At 34.6% G+C, this 25,281-nt stretch overlaps 1 protein-coding gene across 7 annotated transcripts in view; it reads right to left on the bottom strand.

Annotated features, from left to right (window-relative positions):
• slc4a4a (solute carrier family 4 member 4a) overlaps positions 1-25,281 on the bottom strand; it is a 101,967-nt gene that overhangs the window by 28,966 nt on the left and 47,720 nt on the right. For all 7 annotated transcript variants that reach the window (XM_088629018.1, XM_088629021.1, XM_088629020.1 and 4 more), the window contains 7 exons: positions 19,520-19,677; positions 17,813-17,900; positions 14,634-14,788; positions 13,617-13,730; positions 11,736-11,910; positions 6,296-6,429; positions 3,642-3,913 (listed from right to left, as the gene is read on the bottom strand). In XM_088629018.1, the coding sequence (XP_088485144.1) occupies positions 3,642-3,913; positions 6,296-6,429; positions 11,736-11,910; positions 13,617-13,730; positions 14,634-14,788; positions 17,813-17,900; positions 19,520-19,677 (1,096 nt within the window). The remainder of the gene's footprint in view (positions 1-3,641; positions 3,914-6,295; positions 6,430-11,735; positions 11,911-13,616; positions 13,731-14,633; positions 14,789-17,812; positions 17,901-19,519; positions 19,678-25,281) is intronic.

Raw genomic sequence — 25,281 nt, 5'->3', positions numbered from 1 at the left:
AGAGCACTGCCAACATTGGATTGGGATTAGATGGCCAGGATTTTCTTGGTGTCCTATCAAAGTGACTGTACTGGGCATCTGCAGACTTGCAATATGTAAAGGCCCCTCATCCATTCAGTACTTAGACTCTTGTATCACACCATGGAGCTTGTAACATGTTTTGATCATTTTGAATTACAGCAGTATTACCACATTGTAATTCTGATCTTGTTAGAGTTGTTTAAACAAGGGGGCACTGTGTTGCAGGAAGTTCCATCCTCCAGATGAGATATTAAACCAAATTTCTGACTAATTCATTAAAATCATTAAAGTTTCCATGGTACTCTAGGTAAGGGTAGGATGATCAACCTTGATGTCCTGGCTAAATTCCACTGTGGGCTTGCAAAATCCAGCATACCTGAGTCTAGATTCAATTGATTATTTACTTTGTCACTTGATCTGTTAGCACATAGAAGCTTCCCCTTTAGGTGCTACATTTTAGCAGTGGGTCAATTCTTTGGGTCATTTGGGATGAAAAGCACTAAGCACTAATTGGCTTAATGATTGGAAGTAAAAATGCTTTACAAAGGTGTAAAGGAAATACTTCTTGCTCTCTTTCAGTACGTGAAAAGTCTGTCATTATGAATCACATTATGTACTGTAGGTCTAATGTTAATTGTTGTATCATTGCTAATGTGATATTGAATGTATCTGAATTTTGAAAATGAAAACCTTTCTAGATATTTATTTGAAACTTGTGAATTTATGTGAAAATCTGACATAATCAGATCATTATCTGACAAATCCACAGATAAGAAATGTATTTGACTGGCAAGACTGCATGAACACTGATCTTATTAATAAAGCAAATGTAAAAGTTTCTTACTGTACATGAAACCAAGTCTAAGGAGAGTGAATGAATACACTGTCAGAATTAGACTCAACACAATTGTATGTTACTGCACACAATTGCCCCAACATCCAGTTAAGCATTGGCTAGAATTCAGTCATTTGTATACTTCTATGAGAAAACAAAACAAAATGAAAACTTACTAGTGAAAGCATTTTATTTTAGGACTTCTAAGCAAAGCTGAAAAACATATCTTTGAAAAGTAGTGATTGAATATAAACCTATTGTAAACTTCCTTTTTGTCCATTTGTGTCATCTTAAAATCTATATTTTTAAGGTAGCAACAAAATGTCATGTAGATGGCAAAATTATAGAAACGTTGAGAATCCAGACATTTGAATACAGAAAGACATGACAAAAACATATGCCAATAAGGATTATCAAAATTTAATGTAAATGCAATTAATAATTTAGGAAATGGCAGCAACCATTCTCTGTAAGAAAGACTCTCCAGAGGTATGATAATGTGACTAATTGCTTTTTACAAGCAAACCTAGAAAAATCAAACAAAAATTTAGCTGCTAAAGCTATATCATAGAAAATACTTGAAATTTGCAATAAGGAATGGTTTAGTCATCTGCATTTTTTTGTTTAGATAATAATAATAAGCAGTATTAAATAGCATTAAGTATTGTCCCAGTTTCTGAGCATTTGTCCACAGTCTACAGTACTGGCACCACACTGCTGCTGTAACTTGTTTTGGTGGCCCAGTAAGCTGTTGGGGTTGCTCAGACTGGACAACAGTACCTTAACCTCCCCCTTAAATCAACTGGTAAAGCAACTGAATTGTAAACCTTCTGACTTGTGTCATGGGGCTACTGGCACATAGTGGCTGCCATGTGCCACTAGCTGGGTGCCAGTCTACACCAGTGGGTAAAGTCTTTCCTGTCCTCCTACAGTATATGTAAAATGCTTTGGAATGAAAATAATTATATATTGTACATGCAAGTCTGTGCCATAATTACTTATTATTATCTACTGAGGATGTCATTGAGGAAATTTCAGTGAAATGTTGAGTTTAGAAAAAACTGAGAAAATTGAGAAAATCAAGACAAACAGCTAGAGACTAGCATTGTACAGATAATATTGTTTATGAAAAATATAATACTGAGGGAGCTCTTTTGCCTTTAGTTCTCTATTTAGTTACTGTATCTTTGTTAATCCAAATCTGTACTTGGCAGCTGTTTGAGAGACCCTCCCTTCATGCTAGGTGTTTCTATAACATATTATCCTTCTGCTATTTCTTAATGGTATTAGCACTACAACAGATGCCTATTTTGTGGTCCCTAAACGACATTTGTTTCCTGTAAAGGATTTTTTCAGCCAACAAATCTTCTCATTAACAACTACAGTGACTCAGTCCACAAAGCATTACCTCACTAATGTTATCTGGTAGTTCAGTCAGAAAATCACTCCCTACTCATTGTTCGAAACTCTAACACCAATTTTTCCACTCCAGCCCCTTCTTTGTTTCTCCTTGACATAAATTAACCTTGTGATCTGAGTCAGTTTTCAACCTCATGTTGATTTCATTTGTGTGGACTTTCAGAAATCAATAGCTTCCACAGATTGCTATTTCAGCTTGCGTCAGCTCAGTCCAGAAAGGCTCTCAGCAGCACCATGCATTAATGAAAGATAGCTGAAGTTACCATATGTAGAGCTATGAGAGCAGTGGAATGCCCTGGCCTCTGCACTTTGGTGGCCTTTGTAAAACTTTGAAAACCGTTTTATTATTAACCAAGCTGCAGCAAGATTAATTCAATCATATTATGAAAAATGCAATATACTCTCTTCTGTTTTGAGTTTTAATCAAATTAGATGAGTACACCTTATGAGTACATCTTTAATGAATACTGTAAATTTCACTGAGTGAAATTAAAAGTGTTAGGAAAATGCATTCTATTGGGTTAACTCTTTCAATTCTGTCATTTCAAGTGGAAACAGAAGCATAAATGGTATCAAAATTGGATGGGTCTTCTAACCCTAATCCTAGTCTGGCCTGAAATGCATGCTTATTTAAATACCTTTTCTAACTGTATTTTTCAAGTGAATGAAAATTTGCCTCGAAAAAGTACAGTAACTGCTGAAGCTCATTTCCCCTCCTAATCTACTCTGTAGTGGGACTGCATATGACAGATAACAAACATCACCAGAACCGTCTTTGTTCTTTAACTTCACCCCCCCCAAAATAACCTTTACTCAATTGAAATCTTATTTAGGCACCCAAAATAGACATTCCTTAGTTTGTGGGTTTTCATCCTTCTGGGAAAGAATGAGATGCCAATACTTGCCTCTTCAATATGCCCAGCTGTAAATGCATTTATTACCCAATAGGTTCCAAGCACTGCAGAGACTGACAGGAGTGTTAGTGCCAACTGGAGACAGTATCTTGAGATCATATCAAACCTGTAGTTACCTGGAAAAGCACAGCATTTGGTGTGTGCTGGAAGACTTGAGGAAGCTCAGACTGATTAATCCCAGACCTTGAAAGCACTCTGCCAACTGTACATCTATGCTTGAGGAATCCCACTCACAGTAGGCTACTGACATGACACAGGCTCTGATATTATAGCACAATCTGCTCTCTTTCATAGTTTTCATCATTTGTTTTTTCTTCCTTTGTTAAATTCTTTCATGACACATGTGATATGCATGAGATTTGAAGTGACCAATGAATGGAAGTCTTCATAACATTATGATCATAGCTTAGAGAACTTAATGGAAAATAACAATACAGTAAGTGAATTCTTACCTGCCGATGGTGGCATACAAGTACAGTCATATTGTGTCACATAATCAAATTTAAAGTCAGAGTTGATAGGGTAATAATGAGCCAACTTGAGCATCTTCTTAAAGGCATCATAGATAAATATGAAACTAATCAACGAGGAGAATCCTTCTTCAGTGAAACGGGTGAAATATTGTACAAGGAAGCTGGCATCCGTAGCAACCAGAATTAGGCAGAAAAATGCAGACCACAGGCCTATCCACAGTCGAAACTCCAAATAGTCAAAGCTATTATCCCTAAAATAGAAAAAAAAAACAAAACTGAAATACAATTTTAGTTTTACCGCTAAACATTATAACACCAACCAGTTACTATTGAAGAAAAATATTCTAAAATTTTGCACACTAGAGAATTGCTCCAGGAACTCCGGAAAAATAACCTTGTACTTTTCATGTAACATAATCTCTTGGATTTGCAAGTGGTTGTTTGAAATCGTGAACTAAAATATTTGTTCAAAATTCCACCACCCACGATATAAAAAAATTGCTGCACTCTCTGGAATCAGTCCAGAGAAGAGCGATTTGATACATTCTGTGATTAAATAAATCTCCAACAATGAGGTTTAAAGAATTGAACTTTTTGCTCTTACTCTACATTTTAGTAGTCTTAGCAATAAAAAGTTCAAAGCACAACATAAAATGTAGCCTCCATTGACCTGCTTAAATTTCCACCAAAAATCACCTACTGTATTATAACACTAGTTTAGCTCATTACTAGTAATAGAACAGGTAGCGGGTTTCTTCCATGCTGAAAAGAAAAGAAAGGAAACACAATGTTTCGGCTATGGAGCCTTCTTCAGGTGTGAAGAAGGCCTGAAGGCCACACTTTGTTTATTTTATTTTATTTTCAGCATGGAATAAACCCACTACCTGTTCCTTTGTAGACTGCGCATGTTAACGCAGCTACTGTACCTACTTGAACTACTAGTAATAGAATATAATTAGATAAATCAGCATATCTGTAATATCACGTATAAACCTACCCCAGGTAACACAAAGCACCTGAATAAGAATTCTTTATCTCAACAGGGTGTAGAAATCAGGATTCAGAGAAAATTAATCAACAATTGGGCACATCGGATATCGGATAAACACAAACACAATATATTGTGTTCAAGCCAGTTCTTATACAAGCATTAGATTATTATTCTTTTAAACACATATTATAATTCACACTAGAGATTACTTTAAAAAGTATCCTTTACAGGTAACATGATAATACTAAAGTTATATAATGTCCATTATACTTATTCAGAGAAAAGCATTATACATTGCACTTGCACTTTTTTATACTGGTTATGTACAGTACATGTGCAGTATATTGCACTTTTGTACAGTAATTAGTAAATTTATGCTCTTAGTTCTGTTTAATATTTTAGCCTTATGGGTAAAACTAATGTACAGTAAGGCCAGTGTACACAGAGAGACCAAAAAGAAAATGAAATATTAAGGACATAAAAATTCAGAACTGGGAGGCATACAATAGATTCTGTTATCAAATTAAACAGAAAGTACCCTAGTATTATAATATTTTTAGGTCTTAAAGTAGACCAGACCCCTTATTTACTTCTTCTACAGATGCCGCCTGTCCATTCTGCTTTCATAATCTTCCAAAATTATTTTAATGACAGCCTGCTAATGTGCACATAATACTTCAGAGTATACAATTCCAAAACCAGCTTTTTTCACCAAAAATTCTTGATGGAGCTTATCCATTTGTTGCCCAGTAAATATCAGTAAAAAAAGCTTGTTTCCCTTCATGAAAGCACATTGTTGTTAAGGGTCTATTGGACAGCAATATAAGTAAGCCTGATCAAGTAATAGCCAATCTGGGAAATACTGTTTGTTTAACATTATTATTAGTTCTGAGTCATCAGCTTTTTGTATTTTTTTTAGTGAATCAATTCAGTGTTGAAATTGTTTTTTGAAACTTATTTTTAAAAGAACGGACGAATATAATAAAAACATAGGAAGAACATGTTTTTAATATTCTTTTCATTTAGAAGATATATTTCATAATGGTAACAGGACTAAACTCAATTGAATTGCATTGTTACATACAAGGTCATCATTCATTAAAATTACAAGAAATATGTTTGGGTTCAAAATAACAAAAACAAAGCTTTTAAATGTAAACAATCAAAGAAAACTAAATAAATTCATTCATTTTCTAACTGCTTTTATCTGCTAAGGGTTATTGGCAGATGCTGGAGCCTACCCCAGCAAGCAAAAGGCACAGGGCACTCACACCAGGGCCAATTTTTACAAAATCTGATTAAAATAGCTGTATGTCTTTGGACTGTGGGAGGAAACTGGAGCACCCAGTGGAAACCCATGCGAACATGGGGAAAACATACAAACTCAACACAGATATCACCTCAGGAATTGAACCCAGGGCCCCAGTGCTGTGTGCCAAACCCTTCCAAAGCACAATGACAAGCAATTATTGCATTAACAAAGATGGTCTCCGCACACAGGAATAAAAAACAGGAACTGCTACAAGGTGGGATAAACCAGAAATTCTAAAAATGGTTTGCAGTATTTTTATATCGCTGTGAATCATGGTGGTGCGTGGTTTCTGCAGCCTACGGTTTGATTGGTAAAATACCTCGGACCTACTTGCTGAAATTGAAGAGCAGCCTCTCAAAGACCAAAACAGGACCTGTACTGCTGAGGATAATTAGAGGCTGACCACCAAAAAGGCAGAAAACAGCTCCAGAAACCGCAGTGCCCAGGAAACTCTCCAGAACTCCCTAAAAGAGAGGGGACAGCACGTTTGTTCATGAATTAATAATGCTGTGTCGGGGGACATGCAGGCCGGAACCTCTCAAAGCAGCAAGCCTGCCTGCGCACAAACAGCATGCCGCTGTTTGGTGGAAGAAAAGCTTCTGTGTGAATGTGACTTTACATTTGGCGGAAATCAAGGGCATCTGCCACATTTTGAGCACTGTCAAGGTAACCACATGACTGAAGTTCCAACAGTTACATCACCCTTAATGTCTTTACATTATTGGAGGACATTTTATGCTATGAGTCAATTGGAAAATACAGCATAAAATAAGAACAACATAATCTCTTTTTACACATCATTACACTGATTCAAGGTTGAATATAAGGTGTAAATCAAAAGTATCATTCTGTTTGATTATCTGACATAAGGACATAAATTATATAAATATATTATAGTATAGAACATACAGTATATACTGTATAGTCTAATTGACATTAAGTTAAGGGAACAGATTTGATAGAAGAACTGGAACAATTGTGATCTTAATATAATACTAACCTCTTAAGCTTCCTTCAAGAATTAGGATTGATAATTTTGGAATAGTACACTATATAACAATGAGCCAAAGCTTGCAAGTAGTGAACATGGAAGTGGTTAAACAGTCAATAGAGGCAGGATAGATAAACTTAACAGTGAATGCTCTGAACAAATTAATCAAGTCAAGAAAATATGGTTTAGTGGAGAAATAAATTGATAAGAAGACAGTATAAAGATATCAAGATGGCCCAAGTTTCAAAGACACAAAAAGAATAAGTATGCAAAGCTAAAAGTGAAGCAAAAACATTTTTAGTACTGCAATAGCAAAAGTAAATAAAAAGAAATTCAAATTGAAAAGTAATAGCTTAAGAAATGATGTGGGGAATAGGTCAGTTAAAATGAAAAGAAATTACCTGGATCTGATGATAATTTCCTAGTTCTATTACAGAAAAGATAGTTTGGGAGTATGAAAGTGATAGGAAAAGAGATTATGGGAGTATCCATAGCTATGATACTGTATTTCCACTCTCACTTAAGATAGAAGTTGTATCCTAAGACTGGAGAATTGCAAATTTAACAACAATTCATTAAAAGGGGAACTAGAAAAGACCATTCAGTCTTATGTCTGTTACTGGTAAAACTGATCGCAACAATTTGACCTAAACTGGACTAAAAAAAACAGTGATACTGCCAAGAAAGGCAGGTCTGTTTGACTTACTGTACTTCTAGAGCAAGCTACAAGGACAGTTTATTTAGCATATTTAGACTTCTAGAAAGCTTCTGAAAATTTCCATAGTAATCTAGGTTAACGTATGCATGCAGATTGAGAACTGGTAAATGAACAGGAAAAAAGTGCATTGTACATCACATTGAGTAGGTATAAGCAGTTGTATACAACAGGAATTTTAGGGATCCAGGTCTGGATCAAATGTTTACATTCTGATATAGTTATCAAACTAGTTTAAACTTTGCAACTGAAAAATAGTGGCAAACCTAGATGCACTGCAAAGCAAGAGTAAGACACTGTAACAAAAGCGTTCTTTCTGGACCCTATGCAGACGACACGATCCAGGGAAAGTGAGGAAAACACGGGGAAAAAGTCATGCAGGATACAGGGATGAAAACAGGGGGAGTGTCCATTGAGTGCTGGTGGTCGGGGGAGGTGAGACCGAGGCAAACAATCCGGGGATGAGTCAAAAGTGGAATCCAAAGACAGGGCAAAAGTCTAAAGCCTGGCGATCCATCCGGGACTGACAATTAAAAACCAGCGCCAGGTCGGGACCGGCAGGGGAAACGGGAACGGGAACAGGAACAGAAACTAAAAGCATAACGGAGCCAGGCGCATCCAGGTCCTGGGCTCGCATGATGTGGAAACCAATGCGGAGCCCGGATTAATGTCAGCGTCTGGCTTTTAAGGTTGGCTGGAAGGAGGCTGGAACAGGGGGCAGGTGCACAAAATCAAGTCCGAAGTGATAGAACCAGAGCGCCCTTAAAGGGGAGGGACTACAATCGTGACAGACACTTTGAAAAAAACATGGATCGACCAGGCACTTGACAGATAACATTTAAAATGCAAATTTAAGTGCAACGTGATCTATGCATGAAGTAGGCATAGACACAACACATCTATTATGAGTGACTCCGAGCTGCAGTAAGCCATAATGAAAATGATTGGGTATTTAAGTAGATTCTTCTAGGCCCTCATCAATACAATGCAGACACATAAAAAAGAGAAGGTTTGGGTATGTAACAAAAATGTGTTTTAAATTTCTATAAATAGACATGACGCTCAAACATTTCAACACAGGATTCAATTTAGAAAAATGTACTCAAAATCTCTTTACCAAAAAAAGCATATTATAGCCATAGAGCTCAAGTAACTGCAACAAGAATGATTCCTGGTTTCAGGAGATTGTTATACTGTATATGGACTAGTTATAGGGATAAAGCTCTTCAATCAAGAGCAAAGTACTGTAGACTGAGAGGAGATATGAGCCAAGTGTAAAATCGTAAGGAATACAGATAGGGCCAATACACTATTTGAGATTCTGTAACATAAGAACAAAGGGTCACATTTTAAAATTAAAAGAGAATCCACTTAAATCAGAGCATAGAAAACACTTTACTTAAAGAGCTGAAGGTATCTGGATCAATTTCCAGATTGGTGGTTTAATAAGAAATTCTAAACTCCAAGAAACAGCTGTTTGAGATTTTTGATTCACTTAGCTATTAAATTTAAAAAAATGAGTAAGATGCACTGAAAGGCCTTTTCTCGTGTCTAACTCTTCTTATGTTGTAATAAATGTGTCCTCATCTTTTAACAGCATAAGATTGCTCAACAATACAAAAATAGGACATTGTTTTGTTCTTTCACTTTTCTATTTCCAGGAAGTTCCTTTGCAGTTGAAAAACAACTTATTCTGAAGAATGCAAAGTTTATTATCAGTACATTAGAGACATTACAGTACACTGTAATTGGAGGTGCCAATAAAAATAAATAAAAGTTCAATGAAAGCCAAAGGATTTCAACAGTGTGCACTTAAATGCACACTGTTGAAGGAACAAATCTCAACATTAAAAACCCAACTTTAGACCAAGTTTTTGCCTGCTTTTATTTATTGTCAGTTGGCAGTCATGATATCATATGATAAGATTCCTTTTTTAATTAAAATTTGATATTGTGAGATTGACCAGACTTCAAGCATTATTACTTATACACAATATACACAAATATTGTTTTATGTTTTTAAGACAGTAGATACTGTACAAAGATAATGATCTGGTCTGTATCTATAATAACTGTGTCTATAAATACAATTTGTATTTGCCAAAATCTCTATGAACTTCAGACTTTGCCTAAGACTTTGGCCAGGAGTTCAATGAAGAGGAAAATGATAAGGAGATAAGTGTTAACAGTATCATATCTAACAACTAGAACAAAATATACAATAGTTTTACTTAATTAAATGAAATACATTTGATACATGCAGTACAGTATACCTATCCATCCATTTTCTAACTGCTTTATCCAGCACAAGATCACAGGGAAGCTGGAGCCTAACCCAACAAGAAACAGGCTCAAAGCAGGACACACCCTGGAGAGGTCCTCAGTCCATCACAGTGCACAAACAGACAGAAAAACACATATACTCCCACCAGGGCCAATTTTACAGAAGCCAATTAACCTACCAGTATGTCTTCGGACTGTGGGAGGAAACCGGAGCACCCAGAGGAAACCCACATGAACAGAGTGAGAACATACAAACTCCACACAGATAGCTCCCCAGGAATTTAACCCAGGGCACCATCAATGCAAGGTAGCAATGCTGACCACTGTACCACCATGACGGCGTATATATACAGTATAAAGAACAATTAAATTTCCACTTGAAGGTGCTTTCTTTTTTTCTGACAGCAAAGTTTAATACATCAATGCCAAATAAATGTTAAGGCTTCAAATGTTGTTAGTTTTATTTGCTCAGCTTTTTTTACCATTTCTTCAAAGTTAAAACCTCAAAGACCAAATTCAGAGAGAAGGTACAGTAACTCAGACAGCAGAGACAATAAAGACCCACTGTAATATCTTTAGCAGCTGGTAGACAGATTATGTTTCCTATAGCAGACTTTTGATAAACTGTACACAATCTGATGCTATTTGGTGTGACCCATGAGAGCATGCCAAAACAAAACAAACTGCTATAGTGAAATAGTGGCATAAAAGTTAGAAAACTGAGCTGAGTATCTTTTACAAGAGATCATGGTGCTTTTATACAGAAATAAAGAACAAGTGGACTTGACTGATGTAGCATGCTGAATAGTAGCTGTATTATACTGAGAGTAAGGAGAAATGATGAAGATAAGCTGCTACCAAGTCTTGTTTACCTGTCAATTTGGACAGCAAACCACAGGTGTTACTATGTTTCTGGCTTGAACGGATTTTCAGCTCATACAGTATATGTCACCCCAGGTAATGTAAGATTAGTTTTTCAAATATCTGTAGTTAGGCATGCTTCAAATTTTAATGCGGAGCACAAGATACATTCACCCATGAAACAGTGAAGCATTACACTTAAATCAATTCAATGATAAACTATTGTTTGACTAATAAGTAGCATTCTCACTAAATTTCTAATCCTATATACTGTATCATTTCCATTTTTTAAAACAGGTTGGACAGAAATCTTGGTATTGTGTGTACAGCATGTATATCTATTCATCCATACAGTATGTGCAGCAATATTTCATTTAAGTTATGTCACACATATAATTAAAACAACTGACTGCTGAATCTTTGATTTTCAGTTTAAAGTTTAAATGTTTCTATATAGAGAGCATTCAGAATATTACATCATTTTAACACTAATGTGCATCTTTTTTAAAGGTTAGTACAACATTCCTCATCCTTGATCTTTACCATTTACAAAAAGAAGCATACAACCAGAAGCCGACTTTAACAAGGACTGCTTTGTAATCTGGCTATTTAGTTATTTATAGCTCTGTTCTGAATAGCTCAATCAAGTCCATTGTAACTGGTACCCGCAGGTGCCGCACAGCTACTGCTGCACATCATTTTCAATCTAACTGCCTCAGCTACATAATACAAGGCTGTATGACCACATGCAAAAGACCAAATTACAGGGCGACCAGCAGGCCTGATTTTATGTATCCGGACAGCTATCCTACCTATATATGCACATAAGGTTAAAAGAAAAAGAAGCTGATGAGTTCTCAAAACATTCTTCTCAACCAAATTACCAACAAAGCATTTCGGAAGAACAAAAAACGGCTCACCTGCATATTGTCAGTCGCATCACCTAGCAAACCCCCGAAAGTGATTGCGTTGGTGACTGTTGCCAGATAGATGAAAAGAATTGCAGATAGTGATTGGATGTTTAAAGCATCATAAAAGTCACTCGCAAAATATGGGAGCTTCCTTTTGATGTCAAGGATAAGGCCACCACAAAACCTGACAAGAAACGGAAGGGATTTGGAATTTTTTTATTCAGAATTTATTCAGAATTTCACAATAGTCAATTTTAAGAATATAAAAACTACAGATTGCTCGCATTTCATCCCTTTTCTCCATATTAATTTTCAAAAAGATGCGTCATAGCAATTAAAAAATGTTTTTAGTTGATGTGGATACTCAGCATTTAAGCATTCAGCAACACTTTCAGGATATATTTTATTACCAAATGTAAATTCATATTTTAATATCAAATGGACCTATAAAACTCAAAGTGAATGATGTTTGTTTCAATCATATTGCATAGCTCATTGATGTAACAATGAATTGAAAAGTACAGTAATTTAAATAAGTGCCAAATAATTACAGATGTTACAGTCGTTTTAAAATGTCTCAAGTACTTCTAACCTCAGGGACAAGTAACTTTACCCATTCCTCTCCAGGCTATCACCCTTACATTTGTGTTATTAATGGAATGTTTCCTAGAGGGTCATATGTGGTGCGCTAGGGACAGCCACTTCCTCTCTATGGACCAATTGAAGACATATTTATTGCTTCTTGTGGAGACTAAGAGTAACCCTGTTTCCTGTAGTTAGGCAGTTGAATGCTACTGGACTCACAGCTCTGACAGTGCTGTGCCAGAGTTTAAGCAGTTGTATGACCTGTGCGAATGAAGTTATCCAATCACTGTTCAATAATAAATCATGAATTAATTTCAAGAGACATCTGCTGTCCATAAATGGCAACCTTAACATCTCCATTTGACTCTATAAACTGGAAAATAGTTACAGGAGGGTCACATTTTTTACATTGATCCTGTTGAAACATGCTTAAACACTGTTGTGTAGATTGCATTAATCTCTTTGCTTTGCTTATTTTTTCTGTGTTTATTTCTTCTAACTCACCTCCAAAACCTGTATTTATCTATTATTATATGTTCACCACAGTAATTCCCATACCAACACAAGACAGAGACCCAACACAAAAAGAACAAGCGAGAACATGTCTCAGAAAGACACAACTTTAACATATAAATGTTTATCCTTATTAATATTTAATTTAATTTAAGGCCAGTTAAAGGTCAGTGTGTCTTCAACAAGAGTAAAATAATGTTGTCTTTTCAATATTTCTGGATATACAGAATATCATGTTTATAATAGAAAACAATACATATTTAAGGGTCATTATGAATTTTCCTTACATCTACAGCATATAGTATGCAACACAAAATCATTTACCCTTCTGTATAGAGTATTATAAAACTTGTATAAAAAACAGTTTCCTACAAACCATATAATACCTACAGTATACAGTGTTTATGTAATGTTTGCGCAGATTTACTTAATAATATTCATAAGTGTTTCCAGAAAATGAGGAGTTATCATTTATATTGATATCCAAAAATGCATACTGTAGCACTACAGCACTATGAAAATGAGACAACGTACTGTACTTATTTCTATTTACCTTGTAATGCTGTTGTAAACATGCTCCGAACATGAAACCACATACTGTACTACAGCCATCTTATGCTTTGCATTTGTCATACTTCTGCACATCATGCATTGACTGTCAGACCTGTCATTAGCCATTGTGCCTGTAGCTTCACAGTACAATAGCTCTTTGTGGGAAAAACAATGACCTGTGAAGTGTGTGTTTAATGGGTCTATTTGAAGCATTAAGCACTCAGGAAATTGATGGTTTACCTTCCAGTCTTCTTCAGCTCATCACTCACATGGTGCCCCCCACCTCCATGACCTCCATCATGAGGTGTGTCTCCATTCATCTGCACATTATCCCCTCCAGCATACATGTTCTTTCTGTTCAGAGGGAGAACAGACTCCATTATTAACATATAGAGACAAATTTCATTCACCAGGGACACAAGAAATAAATAAAAGGCAAAACACAATTCTTGAACAAGGCATATACAATAATATGTTTGAAAATGTTCCACATTTCTTTTACAGACTATTAGTGGATCCGCATAACAACTATACCATTTAAACAATATTGAACAGAATAATCTAATTCACAGATTCAAAAAGTTATTATTATCAAGAAGATTACTAAATCTTTGTAGTGTGTGTACTGATATTTTATTGAACAGACATAGGTAAATTCATTTGACATCATCAGTGCCACTCAATATGAGTTGTACTGTGAAAGCTGTGCATCTGTGACACTTAGCATCAGTTTGTAAATGTTGTCTTTTTTGTCCTGTTCCTCTCATAGACCGTGGTGTGATTCTGCCAGTGGGGCCAATACTGTCCTAACAAATTAACACTTGGTCACCTTTATTGCAATCATTATTATTATTATTATGTGTCAGTTTTATTTCTCAAAGAACCAAATAAAATAAACAGAGCAAAATGATTTAACTTTTTTTACAATACAAATTACAATATTTTGTAGATAAGTTTTACTGACATTTATCTCAAAGGTTTCCATGTAGAATTATAATTTCTTATATTAATATGAGGGTCAATTAGATATTTTATGTAAATTCACAGCATTTTAATTCACGGTCATAAAAAGCCTTCAAGCCTAACCAACAGCTCCGACTAAAGATGATGATTTCATTTTTGTTTAAATGAAACCAAAAGCAACAGCAAATTTCAAGTAAGCTTGAGGCTGTCAGCACAATTTTCTATCCCATAGCTCAGTGAGTGTGAACCGCTGCTTATTAATAAAAACACAGTTTTTTTTGCTCTTCTCTTAACCTTTTGTCTGAAGATGGAAGTGATTTTGGAGGTTCTATCCTTATGGCTGGATCCCATTCTCCTGGTGGAAGCACAATAACCTCATCCAAGAATTCATCAATGCCAGCCAGCAGGTCTTGTCTGTCCTTGGCTTTGTATGCTATGTCATGGAACACCTAAAGGCAATTAGAAACAAGATAGTGTACATCAAGAGGTGGCATGGTGGTACAGTAGTTAACAGTGATGCCATGCAGTGCTGGGGCCCTGGGTTCAATTTCAAACCTGTGCCAAACAGACAGCACCACATGTTCTCCCCATTTTAGTGTGGGTTTCCTCATTGTGCTCTGGTTTCTTTCCACAGTCCCCCAAAAATATTTATAATTATTAAATTGTAATCAAATTAAAAATCATGGCAGACGTGGACTATCTGAAGGAAAAAAGAGTCCCTCAGACCTTCTAAAAAATCTAGGACCCATGTACAGCTAAACTTGCTTAATTTAGACATTTATTTTTTTGAAAACACAGAAATTACTACAGCGCAACATTAACCATTTAAAATCTGTTTTTCCTGTCATTATTTGTGAGTAAAATCAATTCATGAATTGAATTAATTTCCTTTTATATTAAAATGTTTAAACGCTTAAGCCCTTATCACCTCTTATCACTTGTTTAATCAAATTGGTAGAAAATTAACTACTAAACATTAATGCAAATGTTTAAAAGGAGGAAGCCTTTATTAAGCTAATTCAGTTTTCAACATTATTTTGATTATAATAATTTATTTATTTATATATATTTTGAAAGAGAGCACACATTTTTTATCATTCCGTACATTCTGTCAAATACTGAAAACTATACATCTTTACATCTTAAGGTGCCTAAAATGTTTTTGAAAGAGAAGTTACAGTAGCTCCTATTTTCATGTGTTTACAGTCAATAATGTCAACTTACAAGAGAGAAAAGTATCAAATGCTGTCTGTACAACTTTGTTAGGAACTGTAGCAGAAATCTAAAGTTTACATATGGGTTTTGGATAATATACAATATATTAATGTATAGTAATACAGTATATCTCAAGTGAACCATTGAGTGGCATTAAGCTTAGAAAACAGATTTCTATAATATTTGCTATATTCCTTCATATTTATATGTATACAATCATTTTAACTTTTTTCTCCTTAATTAAATAAAAATTAATTCATTGTAGTGTGGCTCTAAAAGAGACAAAGGAAAAGGCTCAACCCAATAATGGTCTTACAGGACAAATCTGTCAAAGCCAAAATCTGATAAATACTTTCTGGGCGCAGTTTTCACAGGGAAGTCACTAATTTTGTTTCAAAATGTAATTTTAGGAAATCCTGTTTTTGTGAATGTTTGCTTTTCTAACTACAGTGCTTGCTTATGTTCAACAGATGGTGCAACTGGAAAGTACTGTATGTTGATAGCTTTAATATTCATAACTGTAGTTGAAATCACACACTGAACTTTTGGTTCAAACCAAAAATAAGGGTTAAAATAAGTCTACGAGAAAAAAGTCAATATCAGGGAAATAGAGATATGCAGCGCTTGTAAACATTCAGTACAACTTGAGGAAACAACAAAACCTAGATTAAAAGATAACTGAGATACATTTGTAGATTTGAGTACAGGATCTTGGTCATAAAGCTTCTCTGCAATACTGAAAAAAATAATTTTATCACCAGAAATACAAGTTATTGTTTTTATAAACTTGTGGGAACAATGTAGTTAGTTACCTAATGCATCAAAAAGGAGTTACATTATCCACAATTTTCTAATCTGACCTAATTACATTTTTCTAATGACTCTAAAATAAGTCTTGACGCATAAAATTACTGTTTGAAAGCCATCATTACCATATAAATTATATTTATATATAATATATATTTTGATTAGATTTTCTTAAATGGAATGCAGTAGTAGAATACATTTTAATTAATTGGTGTGTCTATTATGTTTTTCCATTTAGAAACAAAGTTAAAATTCACAAGTGAAAGCTTTCTAGAGAAAAACATTGTTTTAGTAAAAAGGTTACATCCTTATATCTTCAGTATAAAAGCTTGTGTATATTGTAATGAGTGGCCCGTAATAAGGAACACTTATTACTGAACTAATACAACAATTCTATTTGCTGTACTGCCGAAAAAAACAATGAAATATTCTAGAACACACAATTGCCTACAGAAATAAGCAAAGGGAAGGAAAGTGACAAAGAAGAATAAGGATAAAATGAAACATGCCGCATGACCAGTGATGAAATTCTAAGACAACTTTTAAAGCACTTTTTATGCACAAAAAAGATCCTAATGTACTGTATGATAAATAAATACTACATTAATTCTCATTTACTTCATTTTCACAAGAGACGGGTATACATGTAGTCACTTTAACTTTTATAGATTCCTGGACCACCAATTATCCAAATTCCCACATCCAAGCATGGTGTAGTGGCTCTTTTCCAGTATTCTCTAATCTTTTAATAAATGCCATGTGTCCAATGATTAGCCCTGAGAAACCATTGCTGTACCTCAAAGCTACAGTACTAAAGCTGTCAGTCAGGGAAAAACATGGACAAGTACACTTCTTAATTGAGATTTGTTTTCTGTTTTTAATACAAAAAAATAACATTTAAAACTGAGACTTTACAGAATGTCCAGATTTCAATTAAACATGTTTAAGATGCAAACGACTAAAATTGTAAGACAGCACGTAATCAAAAGGTAAAAGATGTCAAGACAGCATTAAATTAATCCTTTAAAGTGAAAAAAAAAAACTAGAACAGTCTAAAGAGGATTTACCAGTAAATGATACCAGATTAAAATTCTATAATTTGCTAGTTACCTTGTTTAATTCATTTGCACTAGTGCCTTAATGACTCCTCTGTGTTACAGGATGGGAGCCCATTAATTAGTTATTTTGTGATGTCACGAAAAGAAGTCTTGTTAAATGAAACTCACCTAAGCAGAAGCACACCAAAGTATACTTTTAATTGTTACCAAATCTCCTGCCTCCTGGGACCCTCTGAGGAAATAGGTTGGCCCATAATCTTTTTTGATCTCTCCAGACCCAATTTGTAATCTGCCTACTGATGTAATTAACCCATCTGAAAGTTTCCATTAATTAGCGGCACATTACCATCCCGTTTAAAACGGACAAAAGTCACCAGCACGCGGCACACGTACCTCGTCTGACATGAGGGTGGCTATCGCCCTTCCAATTTCATGGTAGGACTTGGCTTTGCCTTTAGGTCCCAGTAGGATAAACAGGAATCTGATAAGGAGAAATGGTTTACATTTTTAGAATAAGGAAATCATGCAGTGGGTAAGTTTGTGCTAGACGCTTATCCCGATCACTTCCTTCAGATGCAACAGCCCCTTAGTTTTTGCTTGTGAATCTACAGTATGTCTGTGGCTCATAAAATCCTGGGAAAAAAATAGTTTCTTCTGTTTCTTGTAATAAAAGTAGGATACATGATCATAATGGGGTCCGGTCTTCTGTTGTCAGGAATCTCATCATTTTGTATCTACTTGTTTTCACAGATTATCTACCATGGCAAATTAAAACATTTAGTTGAATTCAGCTTCTGAAGTGTTTTTTTTTTCCAACCATTAAATGTTATTATTTTCAGAGCCAAAGTAAACACCTAAAATAGTTCAACAAAAAAGATTAATATTTGGGGGGGTTCCCATTTCTTGGCAGCAGGATGCTTAAACGTGAATATGAAGTAGTCAGGAAATAACCAATAACTCATTTTATCTAACTTTACCTATACCCTTTAACTTGATTTAAGTTCATTTCTCTCTAGGGTGCTATAAGCCACATTTATTTGAATTTGAAGTAATCACCAGATAGTATCATCTTGCATGTCCGCAATTATATAAAAGAGCAGTTTGTGCCGGATTTCCTTATTTTGGTTAGATTTGTCATGCTGTAAAGGTTAAAACTTAAAACGTACTTCATATTTCAGGTCCTCATTTAACATATTCACCTTTTGTCAAAATATATAAAAACCAAAGCTAAGATTGTTTTTAAAATGTCACGGTACAAAACTCTTCCAAAATATTACATAGAAATACAATGGTAAAGGTCCTATTCTAACTGAATTAGTATTCAATTATCTATTTGAAAAGGGTTTTAAATAGTTTAAATAATATACCATATTTATAACATGATGCACAATAGTTTTAATCTCTTTTATGTATGTGACCTGCCTTAATACAATTCCTTCAAATAACTTTAAAGGACTCTTTCCTTATGCTGTAGAAGCATGTCACAATTGACCATTTATTATAAAAAAAAGGTTACATCATTGCCTCTGGATTAAAGACATCTGTCCGTGAAAAGAGGGGGAAACATAACATAATCTGGAAAAGACTTAGATGAGAATTATATGTAAGTAAACATTGTACGACATACTGTATACAGTATATGTAAAATTTTGTATATGCAGTAGGTAAGCTAAATAATATACTGTAGGATGGGTGGAATGAGGGATAAAAGATTTAGAAAAGTAATTCATAGCATGCTTGGATACATGGAAAGATTACTTCTTTAGAATGCTGGTGTAGATAGTTAAAACTCAGTTTGAAGGATATAATGCTAGAAACTTTCAGAATTATGACTCAAGTGGATATAGAAATGGTAAGCGTTCACAAAAATGGCCTCAGTGGTCAGAATGAATTGTTTGCCAGAGGTGGATGCTCGAAGTTGTCGTGTTTGTAACTCCTCTCAATCGATAAATATAAAAATCCAAGAGCTGAAGGAGAGGTTGATTTAACAGTCATGATGTTAACGGGTGTTACATTCAGTGGAATTGTCTAACCTGAAAATATTTTCTGGCCGGTTCCTTTAGGTTTTTTTTTTCTCTCAGAAACATCTATATCTCTTACCTTGTTGGAACCGGAACTTCGGTCAGAGCTCCCAGCATGACTGCTTGCTGCAGCCGGACAAACGCCACAAAGGGGCTGTCCAGGAAGTCCACTTCACCCACCAGCACATTGGAGGCCTCCGCATCCCGGGGCAGTTTTTTCATGAACTTGTTTTTCAGCTTGCAAACGACAGAAAGAATAAGCAGGCCAATTAAAATAACAAGCTTAAAATGAAACCCCTCACACCAACTTTTTGTAATATACATCCATAAGAGATTAGAACTTAATTTTAGTCAATGTGAAAAGTAATCATATTTTTCCTGGAATCTTTAAATACCATCCAATTTTGCTTTCAATTAGGCCAACATACAGTATAGGTTCAGCATGATATTATGTGCTAAGATATGATATGTGGAATTCATGACTTTTAAGATTCATTTGGATTCATATTGTAACGCAACGGGGGCTCAGGCGGGCGCCCTTGCCGCATCCGGGTTCGAGCCCCCGTTGCGTTACAATATTAATGTTTCAGTTTATATTTATTTACTGTATACAAAATAGTCACCTTCAACCACTTAATATACTGTAACTGTGTATAATCAAGTAACTATATTAGTAAAACTTTCATGTTCTGAAAAAATAATTTACCATTAAGTTGAAGTAATTATAAAATAAGGACACCTGCTCATATAGTAAGTTATCAATTACTGTAAATATTACAAGTTACTTAAGTGCATCTTAAATAACTATGTACTGTAACATACATTATCAATCAATGGAACAGAAAAGGTGTTAGCTGATTCACTGTTTCACATCTACTTGAGCAGGGCACAGTACTCCCTCTATCAAAGAGATCATGGTAATCTCTCAAGACCTTCAGTCTACTACTGTACTGTATGTTGTTATAAAGATTTTCATTTGTATTGAATGACAGCCTAATTACATTTTGTAAGAAAGAGTAGAATTAACATTAAAACCAACTTTCAGTCTGACATTGTCAGAAATATAAAGTTTACAGGTCAATGTACACACAAGTGACTAAAATAACTTTAAATAAGATCATAACTTTGCTCATCAGTCAGAAAGCAAATGTGTGTATTAGATATTTCTAAATTTCTAATTAACTGAGTAAAACACTATTTTCGAATACTTTCAAACAGAAAGAACTATAGAAGACATACTGTATACAATGCAAACAATTTACATACAGAAAAGATTAAGATAGAGAATTATTTTCAGCAATAACCTTCTTACAGTGTACAGTAGTTCCAATCTGACAATGCAAGGGCAACTTACTGTAGTTCAGTAAGTATTCTTGGAGTTGTCTTAGTTATGTGTTATAGTGCATCTTCTCAACACATGTACTGTTGAGAAGTGCCAGAAAAATTAAGCACTTGTGCCTAAATGACTATTTAATTCTTGGCCAAACTGCTTGCCAGATTTGGATGTGCTGGAAGCTTTAGCTCATATAAGCATAAATGGCTGAAAAAATGAAGTGATTTAAAATGTCAGCTACATTTTGAAATAACACTTTCTTTTGGAACAAAAAGAGGCTAATTCTCCTCTAAAAAGTAAGAAGAAAAAATATTTTAGCAGCTCCCCAACAGTGACACAGCTCCCCATGCAACCCTCTTCAGAGCCTCTTTAGTCTTTAGGAAAAGACAGCGGGGGAATGTGATTCAAGTTTTCAAAATCCTTAATGCTAAATTAAAGTCAACTCTAGTTTTATAGTTGTTTTTTTTTTGCTCAAAAGGATGCATACAAAGCTTTGGGGGTATGAAACCTACAGGTCAGCCACAGTGATGATGCAGAGTACCTGAAAATCTTGAAGAAATGACTAAAAAGAAGGACTGAAAAGCAAATTTTGGGGAAGCAATTTGTTACGAGCAATACAACATTCAGGATAGACCAAATGGTCTTCTCTTGCTGTAATCATTATGGACTTGTGTAGCAGAGAAAGTTTTCTGTGAAATACTTTTGCACGTAAGACTATATCCCTGTATAAAACATAATTTAAAGTAACACATAAGAACTGTAAAGACCAGTTAATAAACTAATTAACCAACTATAACCCCAAATAAAGAGCATTATTAAGGGATTTACTAAATCTGATTATTAAAATTAAATTGCAATGAAACATTTCTAGACAGTTTTACATAACAACAAACCTTGGGAAATGCATTAATGCAAACAAACCTAACTTGATGCAAAGCATTAAAGATCAAAATAGTTAAAAATTTGGCAAGCAATCGTAATGTGTTAAAAAGCTTCAGATCCTCATGCCATCCCAATGACATTTCATTAAAAGCATTCTGTCCAAAACTATGATTTCTACAACATCCACTCAATAATAATTAGAATATTAACAGTAATCTGTAAGATACAATGTAAGGAATGCTGAGTCAGTATTCATGTCCTCATTGTAGTATGCAGCCTTGCACTGTGCAATCGGACATTGACAGCCTTTGCCCTTAGTTCACAAGGACACTCTTCTTAAGGACATAGAGCAAATCTTCTGGAAAGGTTCAGGTTGTACTGTTCTTGTAATTGGTACACACAGTATAGGCATGAATAGTACTTTTGGCTGTTTATTCTAATATCAATCAAATAAGTAAACAACTACAACATACAGCCTTCATTTATCTAATTCGTGAATGAATACTGAAATGCATTTCTGGATTTTCTTTTCTTTTATTGCAGAAGCAAGATGGTGGCAAGAAGGGGAGGGATAGCTGCAGGTTTTTTAAAACTTATTTTAATGTTGACTTGTTTCTATTGAACTCTTCACAACAAAAAGTTATTTCTCAGCACAAGGTGTCAGAAGATTACACACACATTTAGCTGGCAACAGTGACAATGGATGTGATGGGGATAAAAACAGCTTAATTCCACCCTGAGAAGTGAAAAGAACATTTAATACCAGTGGCATCTCCCAGTCCAGACAAGGTTACAGGACTGAAACAAGGATTTTTTTTCCAAAATCTGATTATATTTTTATAGCTAACTGTACAAATGAAGCCACTGTTTAAAAGAATAATTAATCAAAAAGAAGCTGGTAAAAGGCAGAAATTGCCTTCTGTAGTAATAGAGCATAACTAGTACAGAAACCAATAGAGTAGAATCTGTATGACTTCTGTCTTATATTCCATGTAGAACAGAATGTAGTAATACAGTAGTAATAGAATATAGTAGTACAGCAATTATGGAGCATAAAAGCACTGAAAGGGCACAAATTCAGCCCTAGGCAGGTGGAGCCTCACAAAACCTACATGTTACAATGATGAATGAGGAATCACAAACTATCAATTTGATCCAGGACGTCAACATAACATGAAAAACACGTGAACAACATGAAAACTTTAACCTGCATGTAACTTTTACAATTTAAAAGTAATTTTAAAGATAACTGTTGTTTTATCTCTTTGGTGTCTCTACCTGCATTTCTGCAAAAAATGCATTTGCTCTTTATACTGTATGTGAGCACTTTCAAAATTGGCTTGAAGTATAACAAAATGGAACAAGAATCAGAGACTAATGCCTCACCATGTACACCACTGGTGTAATTTGTCAGGAATTGATTGAGATGGAGATGGGATGTATTTTTCACTCCAACTGTGCGTACATTTAGTCAGAAATGAAGAGAAAGTTACTTGAAGACAGTGCACTCCTAAAATCTGGCAAATGCCTGATGAGGCTAATAATTTCAGCAAAAAAATACCTTGATTGTTTTACACACTTGCTCATACCATTTTTATGATCATGAAAAGTCTGGTATACTCAGATTGGTTATCATTTTTGGTGAATGATCAAATTCTAAGATTGAATGTAACAGACATACAGGTATGGCCTTCTTTCTTATAGCCTCTTATAGCCCTGGGTGATGTGAAAAGCACTATAAAAATGAAGGTTAAGTTGTAATTCAGTCTAGCCAAGCAGACCGAACTAACCATTAAGCCCTACCACTGCTAGAATTAAAACTTGAAAACAACGAAATCAAAATCCAGTATGAGCTTCAGTAAGTTACATTTTACTACACAACTATCACCTTACCATCTCCTTTACAAAATATCTAAATAAAGGGCTCCATTAAGACATATGAGGAAATGCTTTTCAAAATTGGATTATTACTTTTTGCAACTAAATGAATATCAGAAACAGCATGACACTGTACCAAGTTAAAAATCAAGCTGTTTAAACTTTGAACTCTGACTGCCTGTTTCAATAAGGTGCTATAGTGTATCTGTCAGGTTTAATAACTGCTGTAAACTTTCAAAGTTGCATTTATTAGTGTGTACAATACTTTTCCTACTAGCTGAGCTGAACACTATTTAACCTTGCAATTGTTCTAGTAAGTACTAAGTTACCTTATTTCACTGCTTTTCAATGCATTCTATACAAATAAAAACAACAACAACCTATGTTCTGTGGCTGATATCTATGCAAGAGTTTTCATAACAACCACAAGTCTATTAGGATTTTTTAAATACTGTCCAATGCTGTTATTCATTATGTGACTGTTGCTTCTTAAGGTACCTTCCATAACAGCTTTGTATTCATTACTGTAATCACACAATTACAGGGCTAACCTGACCAAACACACTAATTAATTCAATTAATTCTAGATACTGTAACATGGCAGGTCTGTATCTGCCTTGAAGAACATTATATTACTCACTCAAGCAAAACAGTTTTTGCAAGCTAGAACATGGTTTCTTCACAATGAGAACTGTTTCCTGCTTTAGAGGAGGGTCAGCTCATTGTTAAGTTTATTGAATCATAAAAAAGAAAAACCTGCTTTGTTTGATACATCTCTAATGCATTTGGCATTTTAATACTAAGTCTTCTAGAGATATGAATAGAGATATGAATATCAATACAAATCTTTCTTCAATCAATCCTGAATATAATGTATTAGAGTCTTTCTTAATGTATCAGAAGTGTTTAAAAAGTGTCCATTTTAATCTAGAGATGATGATCAACAATTCCTTCATAAGTCAACAACTTCTTCATAAGTTTTAATCCACAAGTTAGACAAGGCAATTATCTTTATCGGTCTGGTAGTTATTTTATTAACTATTATGGTAGTATGAAGGCATTTGACATGCAGTAAATTAAAAAAAACTCAGATTGCCAGGTGATAATTAACAAAAGGCTGGAATGTTTTTCTAAGGCAGAATGATAAATAGGGAAGGGTATTTTCAGGTTAATTTTTCAAAAGCACTGCTATTGAGCTGACAAAGTTTCTGTTTAAAAGCATGACTTAACAGAAAAATATATTTCCTAATGTTATTCTCAGGTCACTCAGGGTCATGTGAACATTGTCTATGTACAGTAGTCTGCAAACAATTTTGAATAGTAAAACTCAACTCATGGTTTGAGCCTTCTTTGATTATGGCATCCAGTTTTGACTGGTTCTTTATCAGTGCTTATAATTTCACTAAGTTTCACATGAATTCCTTTTGGCTTTAGCTCTTAAGAATTAAGCAGCATGCCAGTCACATTGTGACATTAACTCTGGAATATACAGTTACAACAACAAGGATTCTGTCTGTTTTGAGCGGCACTAAAAATGATATTAAATAAATACGTAAAATAAAGAAAGGATTAATTTGATCTCTCAACAATGTCAAAAAACAACATATAAACAGTTATAGAGACATTTTTAATAAGTCACTGCATTGTTAACTTATGATTATCAAGAAATCCCAGAAGATATTCAAGTATTACACTATATACACTACCTTATACTTTGCTGTGAAAAAAAACAACAATCACAACTACAA

This window comes from Lepisosteus platostomus, chromosome 4 (assembly GCF_059453375.1).
Source record: "Lepisosteus platostomus isolate fLepPlt1 chromosome 4, fLepPlt1.hap1, whole genome shotgun sequence".
NCBI classification, from domain to species: Eukaryota; Metazoa; Chordata; class Actinopteri; order Semionotiformes; family Lepisosteidae; genus Lepisosteus; species Lepisosteus platostomus.
This window is presented reverse-complemented; position numbering and strand designations above follow the sequence as displayed.